This window comes from Cyprinodon tularosa, unplaced genomic scaffold, assembly GCF_016077235.1.
Source record: "Cyprinodon tularosa strain WSP-4 unplaced genomic scaffold, ASM1607723v1 ctg457, whole genome shotgun sequence".
Classification (NCBI taxonomy): Eukaryota; Metazoa; Chordata; class Actinopteri; order Cyprinodontiformes; family Cyprinodontidae; genus Cyprinodon; species Cyprinodon tularosa.
The window spans coordinates 539,363-562,593 of record NW_024039182.1 but is presented as its reverse complement, the minus strand read 5'-3'; the positions used below and the strand labels follow the sequence as shown (position 1 = coordinate 562,593).

The 23,231-nt window shown below is 37.3% G+C and overlaps 1 protein-coding gene across 2 annotated transcripts; it reads right to left on the bottom strand.

Annotated features, from left to right (window-relative positions):
• Nucleotides 1-1,988: 1,988 nt before the first annotated feature.
• myoz1b (myozenin 1b) lies at nucleotides 1,989-21,977 on the bottom strand. 2 transcript variants are annotated; one of them, XM_038300821.1, is made up of 6 exons: nucleotides 21,819-21,977; nucleotides 14,060-14,146; nucleotides 3,172-3,338; nucleotides 3,014-3,083; nucleotides 2,744-2,927; nucleotides 1,989-2,573 (listed from the first exon to the last, which is right to left on the bottom strand). In XM_038300821.1, exons 2-6 carry the CDS (start codon nucleotides 14,142-14,144, stop codon nucleotides 2,342-2,344), a joined length of 738 nt encoding a protein of 245 aa, XP_038156749.1. In that variant the 5' UTR covers nucleotides 14,145-14,146; nucleotides 21,819-21,977; the 3' UTR covers nucleotides 1,989-2,341. The 2 variants fall into 2 exon arrangements, with proteins under 2 accessions (XP_038156749.1, XP_038156750.1); XM_038300822.1 differs by having other exon boundaries at nucleotides 3,014-3,080.
• Nucleotides 21,978-23,231: the final 1,254 nt, after the last annotated feature.

Here is a 23,231-nt window from a genome sequence, read left to right as displayed (position 1 = left end):
TGGATTTCCAGGTTTATAGAGTAGCCCAACAAAAGCCATTTTATGACTTAGAAAACATGCAAACTGAACCAAAAACAGGCCCACCTTAGTAACGGGGATTCGTTGAGGTCGTTGTTGGTCTGGATTAACAGCCGCGATGTTTTGACTACCTGCATGGCGATGAGGATTGAGATGATAGGACGGAATCAACTCTATTGCTGCATTATCTGTTTAAGGTTGGTTTTTCTTTATTAACATAAATGGCTTCCTTCACACCCCTTTTCAAACCACCAGTCTTCTTTGTCCAAAATGTGAACATTTCGGTCCTCAAACAAGTGTCCTTTGTCCTTAAGGTATAGATGGACAGCCGAGTCTTGTCCGGAGGAGGTAGCTCTCCTGTATTGAGCCATGCGTCTATGGAGAGGACGATTAGTTTCTCCAATATAAAGATCAGAGCATTCCTCACTGCAATGAACTGCATGCATCACTACACTTATCTTAGTTTTTCGGGTTTTGTAGTTTGTTCTTTAACATTTTTAGAATGACTATGACCTTAATGACTGAGAACCTTCCCCAGCATTATCATATAGTGTAACTTAACCCCTTAAAGATGGTCAAAAAACTTTTTTCTTCCATTTTATCTATTTTTTTGATATGGATATTAAATATAGTCTTAATCATTACTCTTTTTACAATCAAAATTGGAGGTTTACTGTGAGAAATTGTATTTATCTGAATTGACAGAACATAAGGCGGGGCTTTGGTTAAATGTCATAACACCTTGCCATATTGTGTGAAATCAGCTCTTTTATACCTATGAGGCCATGGCCCTCTGGCCTTATCTTTTTCAGCAGTTTTTCTCTTCACAGTCAGCTGTAACCTGCTGGCAGCGACACGCTGAAGACATCTGCTTCATATCTGTACCTGGAGACAAGCCAGCACCGGTTATACCGCCACAAATTATTCATAGAGCAGGTGAAGAGGTCCTGGAGCCACCAACTAAACATAGCCCTGGAGGTGTTGGAGAAAACCTGACACTATATTGGGGGTTTTGGAAGTTTCTTTTTCTGATGTACTGTAATTAGGCAAAATAAATCCTATCATGATAATGTTAAAACTTCAACAACATTAGATATTTTTAAAAAACTTCAAAAGTGTTCTGGGGAAACTTAGTTACATGATAAATGTTTGTTATAGCTCTAGTATCAAGATTGGATGGAGAATGAGTGCTAACATCAATTTGGTCTCTTGCTCCACATTCTACATTGGTTTTACCTGCCAAATTTTGACTGGGCCATTATTACACAATGCCGGTTTGTATGACCTTTTACTAGGTTTTCTTCCTAGAATGACCTTGTTTAAGCTTTGCCCTTCCTCCCATCAGAAGCTTCAATGTCTGCTAAAAAAAAGCATCCCCATAGGATCATCCTGCCACAATAAGATGGTGTATTCAGAAGACACTGAAGGCTAAAGGACATTATTACTTTTCTTCTTTGTTAGGATCCTCAGAGTATACTACCATGATATAAATTCCTCAATCCAACTTATTTTTTGTCTGTTATAAACAAAAGATTTTGAAAAAAGTCCTTATAGAGTTCAGAAAACACCCTCTTGAAGGTTTTTAATGGTTAGATATAGAAAGGGGCGTTTCATGGCATAGCGTGAAATGCTGACATTTAGATGTCTACATGGGTTGCTATGGAGACTTGAGGATTCCAACTCATCAGTTTTTGCTAATGTGGCATGTTAGTAAACTAAACTTGGGTCTCTTTCCTTTTTTACGTTCTAGTTATTGTAAACTATTCTACTACTGATCTGACTTTAGACATGTGCAGGTTTAGGCAAGCAGATATCTCTATGTTAATTATGAATTTTGAAATACATCTGCCTCCCTTGAATAGCATGTTATATTTTTCTTTTCCCAGGATCATGAGAATTCTTTTTTTTGTGACACATTTTAACTTTGCTAATAGAAAGTGAAACGTGAGTCAGTGAAGAGAAATCAGACATTATGTAAATAGGGACATTTATTGCATATTTACATTGTTTTAAGAGTGCAGTGTGCTAATCTATTGCTTTTCACCCAGGTCTGACATTCCTTCACATTATGCAAACTCAGACTACGTCTCACTAATAAGTGAAGAGTATAAACAGCACAAAAAATGGGGTCACGCTTTTATTTTTTATTGACAGTTTAAGCAGATTTCATTGAGTGTTAAATAGGTGCACCTTTGCCAATCTAACAGAAGTAACGTTTGTCAGACATTAAATCTGGAAGTGCATTCTTTATGTGTGGGTGTGTTTGTGAAGTCTTTGATGTGTGCTTCCCCGACTGTAAATATGCTTGTGTCTGCATGTGCGTTCACAGGTCATCTGTTTCCCCGTCAAAGGGGACCTCCACGTCCGTCTGGATGTGTGAGTTGTCATCGCTGCAGAACCAGCCGATGGGCGTGCGGTTGAAGGAGGGCCTTGAGCGGATGTCATCCTGCAGGGTCGGGAGAGGCTCCTGCTCCTTGCTGGCAGTGTTTACCTCCGGGAGCTCGAAGGTCAGCATCTTGGATGCCTTCTCGAAACCACCGTATGGCAGTGCCGTCCTTGGAAGAAAATTAAAACCTGAATAGGTGCTAAGAGGTGTCTTTCTCTTTTTTGCAATGATATAGTTTATGGATATACAGAAATTAATTTAATATTGAAAAGAAATATAGACCAGCAAAGTTACAAAACATGTCCTGGGCTTCAAACTCGTTCATTTTTCTAGAAGTACCTGTTGAAGCTTTTGTACTGAGGCAGATCTGGATGAGTTTGGATGGGTCCTGGCATGCAAGGCTTCATGGAGGCTTTCAGCTCCTCATCAGTCATGGCTCGTTCCCATGGCGATACATAAGTGCGTACATATTCCTTCCTCCTCTTTGCCTTTTCTTCCTCCTCATTTACCGTCTCTTCCACCTCTGAGATGCAAATGTTGTAGAAATACCATTTGCTGCATGCAGCTGAAATCATTTAAATCATCTAAGTTATACATTTCCAAACATACTTTCTTCTTTTGGTTTCACTGGCTTTGGTGGAACTACTGGTGGGGACATCAGCAGATTCTGAAAGTTCTGCTGAAAGATAAAAACAACCCATACATTTTCATGACATTACAGCATATGCAATCAGCACATGTGGTTCATTAGATATTTGAACTCTCACCAGGTTCTCGTTGGTCACAATAAACCTCTCAACTCTCTGCTGCCTCATCCTGAACATCTTGGAGCCCTTGTTCTTCATCAGGGAAAGCTCCTCAAGCATCACATCCTTGGGCGTCTTGATTTTGGTGCCCAGGTCGAGCTCAGCAGCCTCATGATCCTGCTCATCCTCTGTCAGAATAAGGGCATGAAAAAAGGACAAACTTCTAATGAAACATACCGGTACTAGAAATAAAATACGATTTGAAACATAATAATGTCTAAATTGCAAATATAGTCTTTGCTATAGCTGAAAAATGGCTAGTCCAAATGTTAAAGGCAAGTCTGTATGTCTAAACTGAATTTTGTGTCTAGATGGAAACATGTTTTATCCAAGATTAACAAGAAAAAGTTATGACCACTGGCATCAAATCCAGGAATGCTTTTCTTCTGTAAAATAACCCTGTCTCATAAAAATGTTGAGCTTTTCAACCATATGCTTATTATATATGGAAACTGTTTTTATGGTAATCTCATAAAATATTAAAGCAATGCCATGTATTTATAAAAGACCACTTAATCCCTTTTTTCTACTGACTCTTAAATTCATTAGAAATGATAAAACCTACTTTTTGATACTTTAACCCAGCAGTCCCCAACCACCGGGCCCGGTACCGGTCCGTCAGGCACAGAAAAAAAGTATATATATATATATATATATATATATATATATATATATATATATATATATATATATATATATATATATATATATATATATATATATATATATATATATATATATATATATATATGTATATATATATCATATATATCAGAGTCTGAGTGATGTTTTATTTTGAAAAATATAAAAAATTGCGTTATTCTCTCCTAATTACATCAGTCGGTGCATCTGTGCCTCTTGACACAGGTTAATTCAGTTCAATACTCATCCTATCTATAACATCCTATCTTTGTGAAGCGGGATTTTCTGCGGTTACAGCGACCAAAACAAAGCTATGGAGCAGACTGGACATCAGGAGCACACTTTGTGTGTCATTGTCTCCGATTACGCCTATATGGGGCCGGCTTGTTGTTTTATTTTTATGCTGTTTGTATTTGATTTTATGCCAGTCGTATCATTTTACTTGATCGTATTTACCCCCAAACCCCCACCCACCCTCCGCCGCTCGACCGGTCCGGGAAAATATTGTCTGACATATAGCGGTCCGTGGTGCAAAAAGGGTTGGGGACCGCTGCTTTAACCTATGAAGGATTTATGCCTTTTATTTTGAAGTGTTTGTATGTGTCAGGGTTCTGGTTTTGGTTACCGTATTTTCACGACCATAAGGCGCACCGTACTAAAAGGCGCAGTCTCAGTTATGTGTCCCATTTCTGTATTTAACACACACATAAGGCGCACCGGACTATAGGGCGCATTTTTTATATACAGGTACATGTCCTCTACTACCTTTAAATACCTCTACTGCGTATTTAAAAATACAGCGGGCCCAAAACTGAGTATGACTGTGCTTTATTCATGTATTTATTAAAAAGTATTAATCAAACCTGGCAGCTGGCCGTGAGACAGACACATCGCAGATGACACAGCGCTGTGATTACTCCTAAATTAACTTAAAATCCTGAAACCTGCCGACGGAATATGTTCGCTTTTATGGGTGCCTGCAGTTTAAATTATTTAGATGAAAAACACCTGCCAGCAGCCGCGGTGAACCCGGAGGCTGCCCAGCCTAGAGGCTGCTGATGAAAGGATTTCTCCTGTCGGCGCACCGCTGGTATGTGGGGGTCTGAGCGCCTCCAACAGAAATAGATAATCTGGATGAACTGACTGCAATTATTAAGTTTTCAGGTGGACTTTCTCACTTAAAAACATATTAAAACTACTTTATTCCCACTGATCACAGCAAATATAGCTGCAAGATTTAGATTATTTAGATGAAAAAACACCTGCCAGCCACCGCGGTGAAGAGGAGGAGACCCGCCCAGAGGCTGCTGTTGAATTAAGTTTTCAGGTAGAAAAATAGAGCGGGAGCAAAACTGAGTATGATTGTGCTTTATTCATGTATTTATTACAAAGTATTAATCAAACCCATCAAAGTCATCATCCTCTGTTTCTGAATTAAACAGCTGCGCTAAATCAGACATGCCAATTTCCCCTTCTTCGCTGTCAGTCACTTTCCGTGCAGCGCGGCTCCTCAGAAATAATGCCGGCTTTTGCAAAAGCTTGAACAACAGAGCCAGCAGACACGTTAGTCCAAGCATCTACAATCCATCCGCAAACTGTGGCGTAACTTGCCCGGCGCTGCCTTCCACTTATCCTGAAACTGTGGTCTCTGTCGGTCATCCATCGCTCCCACGCCGCTCGCAGCCTTACTTTGAACGGCCGCTTCACACTGATGTCGAGCGGTTGAAGTTCCTTTGTCAGACCCCCGGGATAACGGCGAGCACAGTATCCATTTGATTCACCTTTTTTTTCACATCGGCTGTGAGATGGGCACGCAGCGATGGTGATGCGTGGAAAAAACCACCTGGTCTCCTCACATAGGCTACACCTCCCTCAGCTACACTTTCATCATCTCCTCATCCATCCAGCCTTTTCCATTTGCGTTAATATCATATGTCATCAGAGCGCTGTCTGTCTCGCTGTCAGCTCCCAGATCAGCTTCTCTGATTGGTTGATGCGGCGCGTCCAGCAGCAAAACTTCAATTTTTCCATCTCTAGCAGCAGCAGCGCGTTGGCAGATGCTTAAACGCTCCTGCTGCTCAAAACGCGCTGCAGGACCTTTTGCTGCACCTATACGCGCGTCAACCATTGACTTTGCATGTAAACTCGCTGCTTCTGCTGCACCTGCTGGGTCCGGTTCACACCGATGTCGAGCGGTTGAACAGCGAGCACAGCGTTAATTTGTTTCCCCATGTTTTTCACATCAGCTGTGAGATGGGCACGCATGGAGTTACATATTAACAGCGATGGTGATGAGTGGAAAAAAAAAAACACCTGGTCTCCTTACATTCAGCCACTCTTTCATCATCTCCTCAATGAGGTGGTCTCAAAAGTCGCAGTTACAACACACATAGGGCGCACCGCACCATAGGGCGCACTGCACATTTTGAGGGGAAAAAAAGACGTTTAAGTGCGCCTTATAGTTGTGAAAATACGGTATTTGTATTTTTGTACTTTGTTTTTTGGGTTTTTGCCTCAGTTAACTTATTAAATCTTCAAGACTCACCTCTGCCTCCTGATCTCTGCATTTGGGTCCTCAAACCCAACCGTAACAGTATATTTTATTCTCAAAGGTATTGTGGAGTATTTTTTAAGAGACCCTCCCTCTCCACTTAAAAAAAAAAAAAAAAATGCCCCTGCAAGAGCATGCATGAGGCCATTTGTACGACGGAGTATTAGGGCCACATATGAAGAGAAAAAATATTTTTGCCATGACGAGATTAAACTCGACATGTCGACTTTAAAGTCGACATGTCGACATTAAACTCAACATTTCAAGAATAAAATTGAAATGTCATGTTGAGTTTAATCTCGACGTGTCGACAATAAAGTTTAAATTAGTTCAAGAGAGCCAACCGCTGCACAGGATACATGCACAGAATCCTATACAGTTGCAGCACGTCAAAGACTACCTTCACTCTTAAAACGCAGACTGCAGCTGTGGAGCACGGTTGCTCTTTTCTCCAAACTTTGGAATGTCGAGATTAAAGTCGCCACGATATATCAACTTTATTCTCGAAATGGCGAGTTTAAAGTCGACACGTCGAGATTAAACTCAACATGACATTTCAACTTTATTCTCAAAATGTTGAGTTTAATGTCGACATGTCGACTTTAAAGTCGACATGTCGAGTTTAATCTCGTCATGGCAAAAATATTTTTTCTCTTCATGTGTGGCCCTAATACTCCGTCGTACATTTGACCTCATGCATCCCATGTTTAAAATGTGCTGTTTTCATAACTCATACAAGCTTACTGTGACTTTAAAGCAAACTCAGTTAACTGACCGTTTGGACAGAAGATCACTGCTTTTTGCTCCATTGGTCGTGTAACTCCTCCTCCTTTGTACGGTGCCTGCGCCATCTTTTATATTAGTCACCGCTGTCGAGTAGCAACAGCCTTTTGGCGATAGCGAGCAGCTGTGACTGCAAATCCAAGAATGCTTTGCGAGGAGAGCTCTCCGCATAAAGCATTCTGGGATATATCTGCCTCTACTGAGGCCTTTCTTTTCCTCTTATACACTTCATAGACACTTTTTCTCTTGAAAGTGCGCATGCGCAGAAAAAGATAGCTAATGGAACAAGCACAAATAACGGCATTATGTAAACATGTCACCAGAATGATTGACAATTGCATGTTTTGATGATCCAGCCAGAAATAAAATATTGTTTTTACCTTTAAGGTGCGTTCACACTGAACCAGAACTAAGAATTTAGCCAGTTTTGTCTGCTTTTGGTTGCCTTGACATTCGCCTGGTCAGCAAAAGCATTTTACACTGCAGGCAAAGTGGCATGGTGGGCAAAGGCCTCCTACATCATGGAATCCGCTGATCGTGTGTTTAACCTCATCATGGCAACATGTATTTACATAGGGACTGGCAGTGTTTTTTTTTACTTTAGAAAGCCGAAATAAAAAGTTGTCTGCAATCCTAGGTTAACAAAAAACCCAGAGACGGAGCAAGAATGAGGAATAGGTCTGGATGACGGGCACTTTCTGCCAATCCAGGAGGAGATTAGAGGAGCCCCCGGAAAAATCAGTGCATTAAAGAATAAATAATACAGTAACCCCTCACTACTGACATCTTCCGGCAGTGACATCACGGTGCGGTAAGCCTAGCGCCATTCTCCCAGCTTTACAAGCAAAATCAATGGGAGCTACAAGACACATCTGCAATCAACAACAATTATTTAAGATTTCCAGAGGACTTCATCATTGATATTCGTGAGAGCTATAGTTAAATTGACAATGCCCATGTGTATGGCAGTTGAATGTTGTAATACATCAGGTAAAAGTGAAAAACAATGAGTTATTTCACCTTTCCGATTTATGATTCACAATGGGTTCGTCATTGTATTGCCAACCTCAAGAAGGAGGATTTGCCATCGAACTTCTGGCCAGAGAAAAATCACATCATTAATCTGTTACTCTCTGCTTTGCATAGTGCACTGGTCACCACCATCATGGATAATAGCGTGTTGTGACAAAGACCAGATATAGCACTGGGACATGCTCAACAGCCGATACCGCTGTTGAGCAAGCGAGGCGATGATCAAACGTCACCAACGTTACCAAATTTGGGGCGTTTGCCTCCCTATATTCATCACCGTCACCTTGCTTGGCTTTGGAACATTTTGCTTCACTCTGCTTTGCTTCTCTCCGGATCAGCTCTTCTATACAGAGAAAACATAGGAATCCTTCACTCCAGCTGTGAAATTCACGTTCGGTCTATGCAGGTTTGTCCAACGTGATACTCCAATAAATAAAGGATGTAATTGTCAGGTGTGTTTTACCAAGAGGCTATACTTCACTTTACTTTTAGAAATACCCAGAGGTGTATAGTAACTAAGTACACTTACTTAATTACAGTACTTATGTATTTTTGGAGGATCTGTAGTTCACTGAATATTTTTTCATTAAGAATTTTACTTTTATTTTTTATATTAGAGGCATAAAAGTGTTACTTTAATTCTTTGATCAAAAATCTGGGACATTTTTAATCTCTACAGATTAAAATATGGTCAGATTATCATGAAACGGTTTGTTCATTTGGAATAGGAATGCAAACCGGAGAAGAGGAGCTGCAGAGGTGCATGATGAGGAAATTGGTTTCATCAAATTATTCCTCTATTGTTTTAACCAAAGTTAAATAGATGTTTTGCTTCTTTCTATGTAAACAAATACCAAGTACTTTTACTTTTGTAATTATTGTAAAAATGTCTAAGTACTTTTTCTCATCATAGACATTAAATTTGACCAAAGTTATTTTCTGATCATGTATTTGTTCTTTTGTTTATTGGTTTGAGTAGTTTATACAGCAACCTTAAGTGTAAACCTGTTGTGTGGTCTCCAAAGATGTCTGTTGAGGAATTTTAGGGGTCAGTAGGCCAAGTCAATATAGAACAAGTGTGCAGTAGGGGAATCTCAGGAAAGCTTTTCCTTTTTATTCATGGAGGGAAATACTCATAACACACAAGCCCTCTCCTCTGTGCTGCTGATGGAGAGGTGTGATGGATTTTACTGCTCCACAGAGCTCCTCATAAAAACATGCTCCTCATCCACCATGGATACACTTATATCACTCATAACACCTGGAGTTCGGCCATAAACCCCCCAGCCTCCCTCCTCCCAAAGCATACTCATCCATTAAGCTGAAAGTTGGCATTGCAGCGCTGCAGCAAGCTGTTAGTAGCACATCATAAATCAGGCTTGTGCAGGCTGTTGTGGGTTAAGTTTGTATGTATGAAAAAGAAATTCTGAGGATGCTGAGCAGAGCCAAGTCTCCCACAGGGATATTTATTAGTGCTGATTGAGAAGGACAAGAAACTATAGCTGACTGCTGCTGACCGAGAGGAAACTGGGCAGACGGAGAAGAGGTAGGACTGGAGAGATGGACAGCATGTAGAACTGATAGAGTTATGTGATGGAAAAGGCAGCAGGATGATGGAGAGATGTGTTGGTATTAACTGAAGCAAAATAGGAGATAAGCAGGATTAGCTGCTGAATGACTGTTTGAAAACAAACTGGGAGAATACAGATGTGGCTGCAGATGGGATGGCAGAAGGCTGAGGACAGGAAAGAAACGACACATCAACAGGCAGATCACTCACTTAGGGCCGGATTTATCAAGATCCAATTTTGCGTGCAGTAATTTGCGCTCGCAAAGTGGAATTTTGCGCGAGGGGCTGAACCATGGTTTGCGGGTGATTTAACAAGAGCGATTGCGTAACTGGTGGCAGGCGCAAAACTGTTGGAGACGCCCTATTTAAATGATGGTTTTGCGCGTTTTGTGGTTTGCGGCAAAGTAGTTTGTAGTTTGTGCAAACTAGTGCATTAAGAAATTTTAATCTTACAGTGACACCACCCCCTCCAAAAAAAGAAATATATATATATATATATATATATATATATATATATATATATATATATATATATATATATATATATATATATATATATATATATATATATATATATATATATATATATATATATATATATATATATAAAAACTTTGGCAACCTTTATTCCCTAAGGTGGTATGTGGCTGAATTTCTACTTCACCGCAGTAAGAAAAAAACACACAAACAAAAATAAAAAAGGGGGTTTTTATCGGCCTGTAGAAAAATGGACATACCAAATGGCTCACAAGAAGTGACTGTGGATAAGATGACTGCATTGGCATGTTGCTCCACAGGCGCAGGGTGTCGGGGTTCTCCGGTAGGGCGTCAGGGCGACATGGCATTTAGAACGTCGAACAGCACTTCTGAAAAACGAGATTGGGAGATCCCAGATGCAAAAAAGTGCAATGTTGCAAGGAGTTTCGTGATATCTGGTATTGCGTGGGTCCTCCTTGTGCCTGGCTCCAAATCCATTCGGAGTTCCCCCAACAGCTCCAAAATGGCAATGCTGGATAAACGATATGTTTTGATGATCGTTTCCTCGTTCATTCCAAAAATATTCACACGGAGTGAAAAAATGCGTTCTCTGCGTCTCCTTGCTTCATTTCGATTTCTCCTTCTTGCGACAATAACCGCTGCCATGTGTGCGCAATTACGCATACAGACCATTTGCACCTTCTTTTGAAACGTGTTAAATATAGAGTCAGATACCGTTAGCAAAATTGCTTTCAGGTTTGATAAATCACTTTGCGAGTGCTAAATTAATATATTTACATGTTATCCTCCCACAAGACGCACTTTTGCGTGTAAACGCCCTATATTGCATATTCATTGCAGAAAAAGTACTAAATGGATAAGAGACGCTATTTAGCACGTTTTAAAGACCAAATCCTTTTAGCACGCTGTTGATAGATCAGTTTGTACATTTTTTAGCGTGCGCAGTGAAATAGCTCTCGTTTTAATACACGCAAACCTTTGATAAATCCGGCCCTTAGAGAATGAAAAGTGCGGGATGTTGATATATTACACAAACTACAGACATTGAGGTTAACCTGACCCTTAAGCATTGTTGCAGTTTATTTCACATCTATCACCAGTTTCACATCATTATAAGAGGGGAATGTAAATTGAACATCTCTTAAGTTTGAGCTTATTTAACCATGCTTTTACTCTGGACACTACATGTCATATTGCTGGAGCTCTTGTCACTGTCTTTTGAACTTTGCTTTCTTTTTGCAAGTCTTCCATAAAGGAAAACTTAATGGATTGTTTGAATAATAATTTTGGAAGTCCAAGGCTGTGATGGCCAAACCCATGGCCATACCTTAAGTCTGGACTATACATTCACCTTTATTTATTTAATCCATACACATACTTTAGTTTGCAATAAAACTTTATTCTTAGTTCAAATGCATGTGTTCTATTTGTAAGCGCACACATTTAGTTCACTGTATTTGTTTGCACTCATTCGTATGTCTTTCTGTTTTTGTCACTAATCTGTTTCTTACCTATGGTGCCTAGGAGTTTGGCCAGACAAAAGATGGCAGCCAGGGTTCGGATCTGCTAAATGCAGGAGGGGGAAATTGGACTGTTCCATCAGCTGCAGCTTAAATAGGGGAATTTGAATTTTCCTTTTCTTTTTTTTTTTGCATCTTTCACTTAGGATTTGTTTGCAATTGGTGTGTTTTAATTTTTCTAAGATATAGATTAGTTGTTTTTGCCAAACCTAACTGTACTGCCAATGTTTGTAATTTGTGGTTATTTGTTTAGTTTGAATTACCCCTATTGTGTTAATGGTCTGAAGAAATGAAACACAAGGGTATATATATATATATATATATATATATATATATATATATATATATATATATATATATATATATATATATATATATATATATATATATATATATATATATATATATATATATATATATATATATATATATATATATATATATATATATATATATATATATATATATATATATATATATATATATATATATATATATATAGTTTGGGCACAGTTTGCTTGAGTTAAATTTTCTCTTTTTGGTTGGCCTCTTTTATGACTTGAACCCATGTATTTTTTGTAAGTTTCTTTTTTGGGTTAAAAAATAATAATAAATTTGTATTAATTCCTGTGACTCCTCATGCTTTTCATCACAAAGGCTTCCTCAGAGTTCCTCTCTGGTTAATGCACTCCATACTCCAATATTACCATAGTGTCTCGATAGGTTTGCCGTTAGGCTCCCTTTTTGTTTTCACCTGATGTTAAATCAGAGCTCCTTTTAATGCTTAAAGGGTTGTTTATAGTTTTATAACCTAACTCTACTTTAGACTTCTCCACAGCTCTAACAAGTCTGCTGCCTTCCTTGGTCTTCATGCTGATCTTCGTTCATTTACAACAGTTGCAGAGCATCTGGATTTATACTTATATTAAATTTCAAACAGGTGAATGCTTCTTAATACAGTAGCTTACTCAGCATTTTATGTATGGTATCCGAGTAAACAGATCCCTACCATTCATTCTTGCAGATTTGCATAAAACACATTAAAGTTTATGCACCGTATAACTAAGATGGGTCTTACAAGCTAAATTTAACTCGGATCCACATTGAAATAATAGCTCAGGGAGAAGAATACCCCCCAGTGAGTGCATCCATTTATCCATTAGCTAAACTACTTTTATCCTTTAGAGGGTGGAGCTGGAGCTGATCCCAGATGACACAGAGAGGCTGAGTACTCCTCACATAATTTGTTTGTCAATCACACATCTTTGTATATCTGAGCTATAATGTTGACACGTCAAAGCTGTTCTGACCACAATTGTATCATTTTACAAAAGCGAGCAAGCATCAGTTTAAAAAAACACAAAAATTCTGCTTCACAGCAGGTTTTACAGGAGAGATCTTTCCAAGGATTATCATGCATATTTCTCTAAAATACAAAAAAAAAAAAAAAAATTTTAATGACTTATCCATCAAAACCGTTTTAAATGTGGTGTTCCCCCTGTATTTAGAAAAAATAAACTTTGCATTTGGAGCATTTTAAGGCTGCCCAGCTTTAGTTTGAACAGATGGACCAACCAAGGGGACTGGCAGGAATTTCTGTAATAAACATTCAGTCTCTAAAGGATCCTTCCTGCAGTATTTGAAACTTCTGAGTCATTTTTTGGATGAAATACAGGAATAAACAGAGCCAATGTAGACAAATAAAGCAAAGAACAATAAGTATAAAGGGATATCAGCAAAAGGGACACATTTTAGAAGGGGTATGCTAAATTCAGTTTGGCAGAATGTTAAGTTTCTGCTGATAGTTTTGTAGCTTAATGTCATTCAGATGAAGGTGCATCTTGCACATATGCTCCCACTAATAACAGGAGGGTAATATAACTGTGTGCTATTTTGTATCGCCTGCTATGGTGACAGATTTGTGGCCCCTTCGCCATCCGATAATGACCCACAATCCTCCAGGAGACTCCACATGCATGTTGGGTATCCCGTTACCACTAGGAACAGGGGCGTGTTTCTGTGGGTGTGTGTATTTAATCATGGTTTCATACCACCACATGCAATGATTCACACTCACGCAGTTCTGTCTACAGCACGCTGACAGGGCAGACGGCAAACAAATGCAGAAGATTTGTTCTTTAGTCGAGCGTGTAATGAAGTCACAGCAGGTAAAAGAGAGTTTGACAGGAACACATTTAAGCTGCGGGTTTAGAGGCATGGCTGTTTGCTTAATGTAACTAACTCAGACTTTACCATTCTGGCTGATGTGGGAAAGGTCAGTGATGATCTTGCTGGCCTTCTTCCTCTTGTTAGAAGGGGCAGGGTTTGGAAGTGGCATAGCTAAATGACAGAGGAGAACAACATTGCTTTTATTCAACCACTTTTTCTTGTTTAGATCACATTTAAGGCGCATATCCAGAATTCAGAATATCAGCAAAAACGTTTGGGATACATCCAAAGTATTTTTTATTCTTTTATTTTTATTTAAATAATAATAGCTTACAGCTAAAAGATACTGACAGCATGTAGCTGTTGCATTATCACTGACAACAGGGATTCAAAAAGTGGCCCTTTGGAAATTGCACAGTGGCTCTTTATAACTTTATTAAAAATTATAGAAAAATAAATAATATTTTTAAATGTGGAAATTATAAATAATAAATTTAGATCAGAGCATTTTTCTTTTTTTTTCATGGAAGATGACATTAAAGCCCCATTGTACTCAATTCTATATATATTATATGCTTTGTTTTGTTTTTTATCAAAAAGATGCCCTTTTCAAAAGTTCCTTTAGAAATGTGCAGCTCTAACCTAGTTGTATCTAGCTAGACTGGGCAAAAATGGGTCATTTATTATGAAATAATGAAAATCTCTAACCTAAAAATAAAAATCATGGGGAATACTACCGAGTTGATGGCTGTTCAGCAGAAAGTCCCCTTCTACAAGACGTAAACTGTTTTCTCTAAACCTATGAAGGAGTAGAAGGAAAAGCTTTACAGCTTTACATGGCACTGGTCAATATGCATTTATTATAACACTTTTAAACCAGAGACATTAGAAGTGTTGTATTTGAAAACAAAAGGGAAAAAAGGTCTTGACTTTAGATCCATTTAATTTGGATGTTACAAGTGGTGGAGGTTTGACAGGAGGATCCAAATGCAGACTGAAGCTGACGTTGTTTATTGAAGATTTAATTAACCAAAAGTTCAACAAAAGCAAAGATCCAAAACATAAATCCACAAAAACTGAGAACCAGGAATATTCACACGAACGGGGCAAAGAAATGACGAAAAACATGCAAAGAGTGACTGAACAGGAGGAGAATACATGGAAGAGAGAAACAAAGACCAGGCTAATTAGTAGATTGGGAGCAGGTGTGCACAGAGGCAGGAAGGGAGCTAGGGATAAGGACACAAGAAGGCAAAGAAGAAATATCTAAGAACTCAAATACAATCAAAAATACCTAGAACACAAAAATGGAAATAAGACCAATGAAATCTCAGAGATAAAATTTGAAAAGAACCAAAATCATGACAGCTTGTCAACGTCCAAATCAGTAGGCAGAGAGAAGAGAAAGTAATGCTGATGTAACTTGACCTCAAGTAAGTTGAGGTTCAGTTTTAGGTTTCAGCAGTCAGCGCTGAGAAAAATTAATCCGTGTTGAAGTAAATGTAATATAATTCGATCTGTGAAATTAATAATAACATTTCAAGTTTGCATCTTTACACAAATATATTAATTATTGAAGTAAAAAAAGATGCAATAGATTTTTTTTTGCAATAAGCTAATAAGCTACTGCATTTTATTCACTCTTTGAAAACACCAAATGCTACAACAACCAGAAGCCATTAGCATCTTCAAGCACCAACCGGACATGAAAAGATATCTGTGTGCTAACTTCACTGCTGCTTTTTATTTTTTATCTAATAATCGGTTGTGCTTTCCTTTTTTTCTGTATTTTTCTGTATTAGTGTTGTTCTTCTACTCTCTGTGTGTTAGTTTCTAGCATTGAGAATCACCCCAAAGGCATTCCAGGCCAAATTTCTGGGAATGTAAAAACGATTAATTAATGTTGCTTTTTTAAAGCCTTTCTCCTTTTAAAAAACACTTTTTGGTGGCCTAGCGGTTACAGCATTGCGCTTAGGTACCAGAGGTTTTGAATTCAAGTCCCAAACACTCTCACAGACTGCCACTCTGGGTCCCTGAGCAAGACCCTTAAACCCAGATTGCTCCCTGGTCCCCGCACAATCACAAACCTCTGCTCCTCAAGGAGAGGTTATATGCAGAGAGTGCATTTCCGCATTGTGGGACAATAAAGGGATTTACATAGACACTGCACATTTGTTTATTTTTGGATGTGTTATTGACATTTGCATTTTCAAAAAGTTTCACAAAAGTGATCATTTCTGACGCAAGAATTGCTTTTTGCTTTAAAATCACTCATATGCTGCAACCTTTTTCAACAACCTAGAAAAAAACACAAGGTTATTCCTTAGATGTCTTTTCATTATTAAGGCATGCCGTTCAGATAGAATTTAATAGTTTATGTTAGGATGCTAAAATAGTGAATAGATTTGTTTTTTGTGCTCAGTCTATTATGAATACAACACATCTCTCTTTCAGATGTAATTGAAAATATAAAAAAATATATCAAAACAAAAACTCATGTTTTTGTATATACTTGTATATAATAGAAATAAGTAATTTTTACTTCAAAAAGTCATTAAAGGCCATTTTTATCAAGTTATTTTTTAGATCAAATGCAAAACCAAGTTGGTTATACTTGCTTATTTAATTAACTTTTTGTTGTTGTTGTTTGATCTACATAATAAAAATTTGCTTGTACTTGCCAGTTTAATCTATTACATACAAAAAAAAAAAAACAAATGATGATACCAAATGAAGTTTTGCTTAATCTTGAAAAAATATTACTTGACAAAAGCAACTTCACTTTACTTGGATATAACTTTTCAGGTAAGTACTCTAAACAAAGAATAATCTCACTTGATCAACATAAATAAATGATGCAAAAAGTCGCCTACTTTTTTATGTAGATAGAACAGAAAGTTAGAACAGAACATCTGTATCAGTGTAGGTGTGACCATGTCTTTTGAGCTGTGGTTGGTTAATACAAGAAAATAAAGAGACTCACTCACTTTTATTATTCAATAGAGAGAAACTAACTGATCATAGAATTTAGACATAGATTAGAAAGTGGGTAAGAAGGAGGAAATTTAAGAAAATGAAATAACAGCCCAGTATCAAAATATCTGAACACCTTTGACCTACTGGTCATTGAACTATTTCACCTATAATATGAGCTCACCTGTAAATGTTTAACTGCGACCGCCTGCTTGTGTAAAGCGACTTGATTTGGCAAACAACCGGCGTGAATTGGTGAAAAGCAGCGCCTGCTATTGACACAAATCTATGAGGAGGACAGACAACTGAGAGGTAAATCAATGACGGGATCATGGCAAGAAGAAGCAGACTTTTTCTCTGCACTTTTTCTCACATTTTGTGCTCAAGCTGAGAAATTGAGAAACTCTGCAAACAGCAACCTAAAGCCTGAGAGGAAAAGCCATCAAATAGAAACATATCGAGATTATGTACAATACAGCATTTAGTTTCCTATCTCTTTAACATATTTCTATAGAGTGAATATTATTGCATTTTATTTTCTTTAGTGTCTATTTATATATATATTTTCTCTAACTGATTATTTTAAAGGTTCTTATGTCATACTTTTTTTTTTAACTCTTCCTAAGTCAACTACAATAATATCATATTAAATATTGCCTCTGGGACTATGGAGTATTCATTTGTTATATTAGTTGTATTTTCCAACCCAAAAGAACAACACTTGCCATCAGTGCTATATGGGTGCCGCCCATTTTATGATACCACTGTGTTACTCTATATCTGATTATTAAACCAGATCATAGACCCCTTATTTTCCTTCCTTTCACTGTGCAGATCGGCTACTAAAAGAAAGTGAGCGTGTTGTTTTATAGGTAGGTATGCCAGATTCAAGGCCGGTGCTTCCTATGTAGGTATATCTAGGCCACTTGTTTTTCAAGGACAGGGAGGGGCAGTGGCTCAGAAAGCAGAATTCATGAGGATATCACAGACATTCGTGAATTAGGCAAAACACCACTTTGATTTGCTCGACTTAGCTAAAAAACAAAAGTTCTAATATTTTTCCATATTTTTTTTTTTTTATGATTTTAACCTATTTTTATTTTCAATAAAATGATGTTAGAGGTGCATGTTTAACCCATCCTACTGCTGAAACTAACTGATTTTCCTTCTATGTCCATATTGATAATAACAATATTGTTAAAGAAGCTTATGTGCTCATTTACTCTTAGCTTCATTTAAGGTCCTTCTCACTATTATATTTTTTCACTTTAGGAGCTCTCTTCAGCTTAAGCTATTTTTAACTTATCTTACAGAAGCAACATTTTAAGAAACATTCTTAAATTCAAGAAATGTTAAGATTTTCTCAAATTACATCACTAGGAATTACTTTTAGTCTCAGGATTCCTTTTTGAAAACAGGCTCATATACTTAATTGACCTCCTTATTAGCTAAACCATCTATACAGGCTAGTATTTTCAATAGAAACATAAGAGACACCAGGTCCATCAATGCAGTGTACATAACACTAATTTTATATGTGATATATACAGTATTAGTTATTTCTTCTGAGAAGCAGAATTTTAGAGGTTTCCATCATCTGCAAAGCATAATTATGGAAGTTATCAGAAAAACAAACAATAAATCTGTTTAATATTTGGGATTTATGTATTAAAGATTTAAGTAATGACTGTATGTTATTGTATCACAACATTTGATTATATTCAACATAATGATTATATTTATTAAATTGCTGTAATTGTTGATTTCAGCAATTTAATGGACAATTTCAGTTTTTCCACTAGAACTAAACAGATTTGTATCTAAACTGAGCAAGTGTTTCATTACACCATGACCTCTAATAATGTTTCTTATGACTCTGGAAGATAAAGTAGCCCACAGCATCACTAATCCTTCATCATGCTTAACAAAGACTATGTGGAGTCTTTTCCCTTTTTACGTCTGAAACCATTAATTGTGAATAATCGATTATTAAAATAATTGTCAGCTAATTTAGTAGTCAATTAATCATTAACTGGAGACTATAGATTCTAAAACATGCCTTTAGCTGTCAAAGTAACCCACTTAGAGCAGTAATAATACCAAAATTGTAAAAAAAAAAAAAAGTTTTAAAAACATTTTACTTTCACCTGGTTTATTTCTGTGCTGTCCATTTCTAATTATTAATAAAATAAATCGACAGATTAATCAATTAGCAACATAATCGTTAGTTTTAGCCCTACTCCATTTCTTTGTTTTTCATAAATGCTGTTTGCAAATGCTTTACTTGCACAAGCTAATTCTAACAAGGTGCTTCAAAAACCTTATAATAAAGATTTATTTAATCTTTCTTACTTTTACGTGAAAATGAATAATTCCTAATACAAAAAGATTTAAAAGTTTTAAACAAATTTTATTTAGCGGGATTCAGGGCAAAATGTTTTTTTTTTTAGATTTTTTTTGAAGGTATTTGATCACTGGTCATTGGGTGGGGATAAGAATAATGTTAGAGAACTGGATACATTAAAAGATGATCTATGATGAAAGAGTTAAATGAGGAGAAGGAACCACTTCTTCCCCATGTTACTGCTCAAATATAAGTGGAAAAAAATCTTAACTGCCATTACAGCAGCAGAATCCAGCTTTAAATTACTTCAGATTAAATAAAATGGAAGGTTTTCCATGTTTCCACCGTTATTTTGCTTTTCTTTGATGATAAGCTCAAGTTCTTTAAGGCTTTCTATCACCCTAATCTTTTGCTCCTTCAGCAGATTATCAGATATGAGTCAGCTCAAAATATAAACATTGATTTTTGTCAGAGGGAACATGTTTTTAAAGAGCATATTAGATAAAACCCAAACAGGCAGCGGTATGAATAACCATTGAGAAAAATATAGCACAAAAATTGTGAAATATTTTCATCAACTAATCAGAGTAATATATAATATTTTCCATAACCAAAGGTGGGGAGAGTACTCAAAAGTAGCACTACTTATTATATTTTTACTCAAATAAAAAAGTAGTTGTAAAAAGTAGCCTATAAAGAAATTACTCAAGAAAGACTAAAAAGGCATTTGGCAAAAACACCACTCAAGTAATGAGTAACTGTTTTACTCAGTACTTATGATCATGAGAACTTAATATTTCTTAAGTTATAAAATTGACAAAACCAATGGGTACAGTATGTAATAATAGATAAAATTACAGTATAGTGTTTACTGTTATATCACTCAACCTCCAAATGCCACGGGAGACTCAGCAGGTGGAAAATAACATCGTATTTGTTTAGAACAAGCTTTTTTTTTCATTAAATTAAGTTACTCTCAATGGATGGAGTAGCCAGAAATTTTACTCAAGTAAGAGTAATGATACTTTATCATATTTTTACTCAAGCAAAAGTAAAAAAGGCTATGATGTAAAACTACTCCCTAAAGTATTTTTTTAAAAAGTTACTTAAGTAACTAATGTAATTGAGTAAATGTAACTAGTTACCACCCACTACCCACATATGGCTATAACTTAAAATGATGAGCTTCATTTCTTCACGTTGTTTTACATTTTAACCTTGTCCGGTTTTAAGGATGATACGTCAAATGAATACCAAAAATATGTAGCATTAACAATAACTGGGCAAATGTTTATTTGCTCTGTAAGGTATATTTAAGCACCTCGAAGAAAAAAAGGAAAAACTTTAAAAGGGTAAAAGGAAAATCTGACCTGGAGAAAATTTGACTGCTCAAGAAGATTCAAGAGATTTCAAAAAAATAATAAAGTTCTAAGTTAAGCCTCTGATTGAAATAGACTCCAGTTAGAGATTCAGAGGGTCCCTTAATCAGGGGAAGCTCACTTTAAACATGGCGTGCAACACCACATATGCCCCTGAGGGCATTAATTCCAGGTGGCAGCTCGCATCTCTTTTTGACTAACCGCTCAGATGGTGCTGAGGCAGTAAGTCGCTGTCAGTTGAACAGGTCGAAAGCAATTAGGTAAAGCTGGAGGTGAGTCCCAGCGCACAAGAAGACGCAGAAGGGCCCGTCTACCGGGAGGGAGTTAATGTAATTGCTTTTCATCCTCTGTAATTGAAGCTCATTTCCTAGCCGTGTACTCGGTCCTCTGTGAGCTATTTTTATGAGCCCATCTTCGAAAGCACACAAAAAACACTCTTGGATTTTCCCTCAGGCGGCTTCTCCCCTGTGATTATTATGGACCAACAGAGGAAGGATTGAAAACTGGAGATTACAGGTGGGGATTTTTTGGATGGTGGCAGTGCTGATACCGGCTACTGGAGCTGAACGCGAGTGCCTGTGTGGGTCCAGTTACCCCCACCTCCAAGGAGAAGAGGCGCTCCTTTCCCCTTTACCCGGCCTGTTTTAGCTCCAGATAAATCTCCAGGGGACAGCTGGGGAGGAAGGCCATCAGTCAGCACATTCTCAGAAACATCCATCTGAGTGGACTAAAAACTCCACTGCAGAGGGCCACATTCCTCACCGACTGCAGGTTTCAGTACGACGAGGTGGAGGATGATAGGAGAAAAAGTCACCATCTAACTTCTAGCTAAAATTTGGTTCAAATAATATGGAGAGAAAATTAATAAAATATGTGATACAAGTTAAATCTGTTCAAATTATGCAAAATCCATTTTCTTTCTGGCAGTTATTGTGGATTTTGACAGAATTTGGTTTATTGTTTCTCTTTTAAACACTTTAAAACTCTTCCAGTCACACTATTTCCAAACTCTACCACCTAGATCTCTCAGATGCATCAAAGAAATGCCAGATCATTTGATAATTTAGTGCCAGATAACAATTAAAGCAAATGTGGGAGGAATTAATGCTGTGAAATGTCATCAGTGCTGTCACACACAGGGTCTTACCTGGACGTCAGGTCTCTGCAGAAGGAGGATCCAGGTCCCGGATAGATAGGAATCAAGATTCCCAGATCTTGTATTGTACTGCCTGCCCTCTTCTTTGCTCTGCAGAGACTGAAACTCAATCAGCTGAGCTGTTCCTTTGCTTTGGACCAGGTCATGTTGGGGGGAGGTGTGGTGGGTGGGGTGTTTTCACTTGAAAGTTTGTTCAGATGAATTCAAATTTGCCATTTTGTTTTTATAAATATGGGAAAAGGTATGAAGAATTTATTCCTTGTCTAAACTTTTCCATGTTTACGATCAAAGCAATAATCAAATAGTCTAAAATAACTTTAACTCTGATAATTTTATAATCTTCCAAACAGTGAAGAAATTAAGTATGATGCACATCAGTAATTTATCTATTATTGTAATTTTCACTGATAAACTCCCAATGTGCTTTACAGTCAAATAAATAAAACTAAAAATCGTCCATCTATCCTTTTCTACTTATCTGAGAAAGTGAAAGGTTAATAGGTCAAAGACAAACGCAGATACACCTCTCCCCAGCTACACCCTCCACCTCCTGTGAATGCAATGGGATCAGCCAAGAGGTTGATCCCATTGCATTCACACGAGAGAAAGGATGAAGAATTAATTCTAGAATTCATTATCATCAGGTCACATCTGACACCTTTTGTTGTGAGGGAGAAGCAGCTTTACTCCAAGTTCTCCTTGCATGATTGAGCTCCTCACACTGCCTCTACGGCTGAACCAGGTTTCCCTACAAAGGAAGCACATTTCTTAGCCGTTTTTGAAATTCAGCTGTTTTCCTCCAAACCTGTATCTCATGACCTTAAATGAGGGTTGGTATGGGAATGGACCAGAAATTAAGACGCTTAATTTTTGCTTAGCTCTTTTTTTTCCTATGACAGCTCTACATTATTGTAAATGCAGTCTAAATTTAACACCAATGCAAGATTGTTACCTGGATCCATTTCAGGAAAATCATTATATGATCAATTTAACATAATGGAGGATTTTAATCACCAGAGCTTTGTTTTCTGGGGTCTTGTCCAGTCAAAGACAGTTCCTGGTAAGACTATTCAAAACAGGATCCAGCATGATCACATCGACAGATGAGCTTCCTATGGACAATAAACTAAAGGGACATTTGTTGCTGCTCATGTGTGAAAATTTAAGGGATATGAATATTTAGCAAGGCAGATTACTCATTTTAAAACATTCAGCCAAACCCAGGGCTTATCTAAACAATAAAGTTATAGTTCGTGTTCTGTGTGAACGCACCTTAAATGTGTAGAGGACGATCTTTAATTTCAGGTGGATCATCATAATAAGTGGTCTTCCTAATTGTCAATCCTTCTGGTGATATTTAATTTTTTTTGTATTCAGCTTTTATTGTCATTACACTGTCACAAG

Bases quoted from the DNA above. Each gene is read 5' to 3' on its own strand.
- myoz1b (XM_038300821.1), bottom strand. From the start codon at position 14,144: ATGCCACTTCCAAACCCTGCCCCTTCTAACAAGAGGAAGAAGGCCAGC. The intron at 3,084-3,171 runs GTGAGAGTTCAA...TTTATCTTTCAG, and splicing joins TTGTGACCAACGAGAACCTG to CAGAACTTTCAGAATCTGCT. The intron at 2,574-2,743 runs GTACTTCTAGAA...TTTTCTTCCAAG, and splicing joins CAGTACAAAAGCTTCAACAG to GACGGCACTGCCATACGGTG.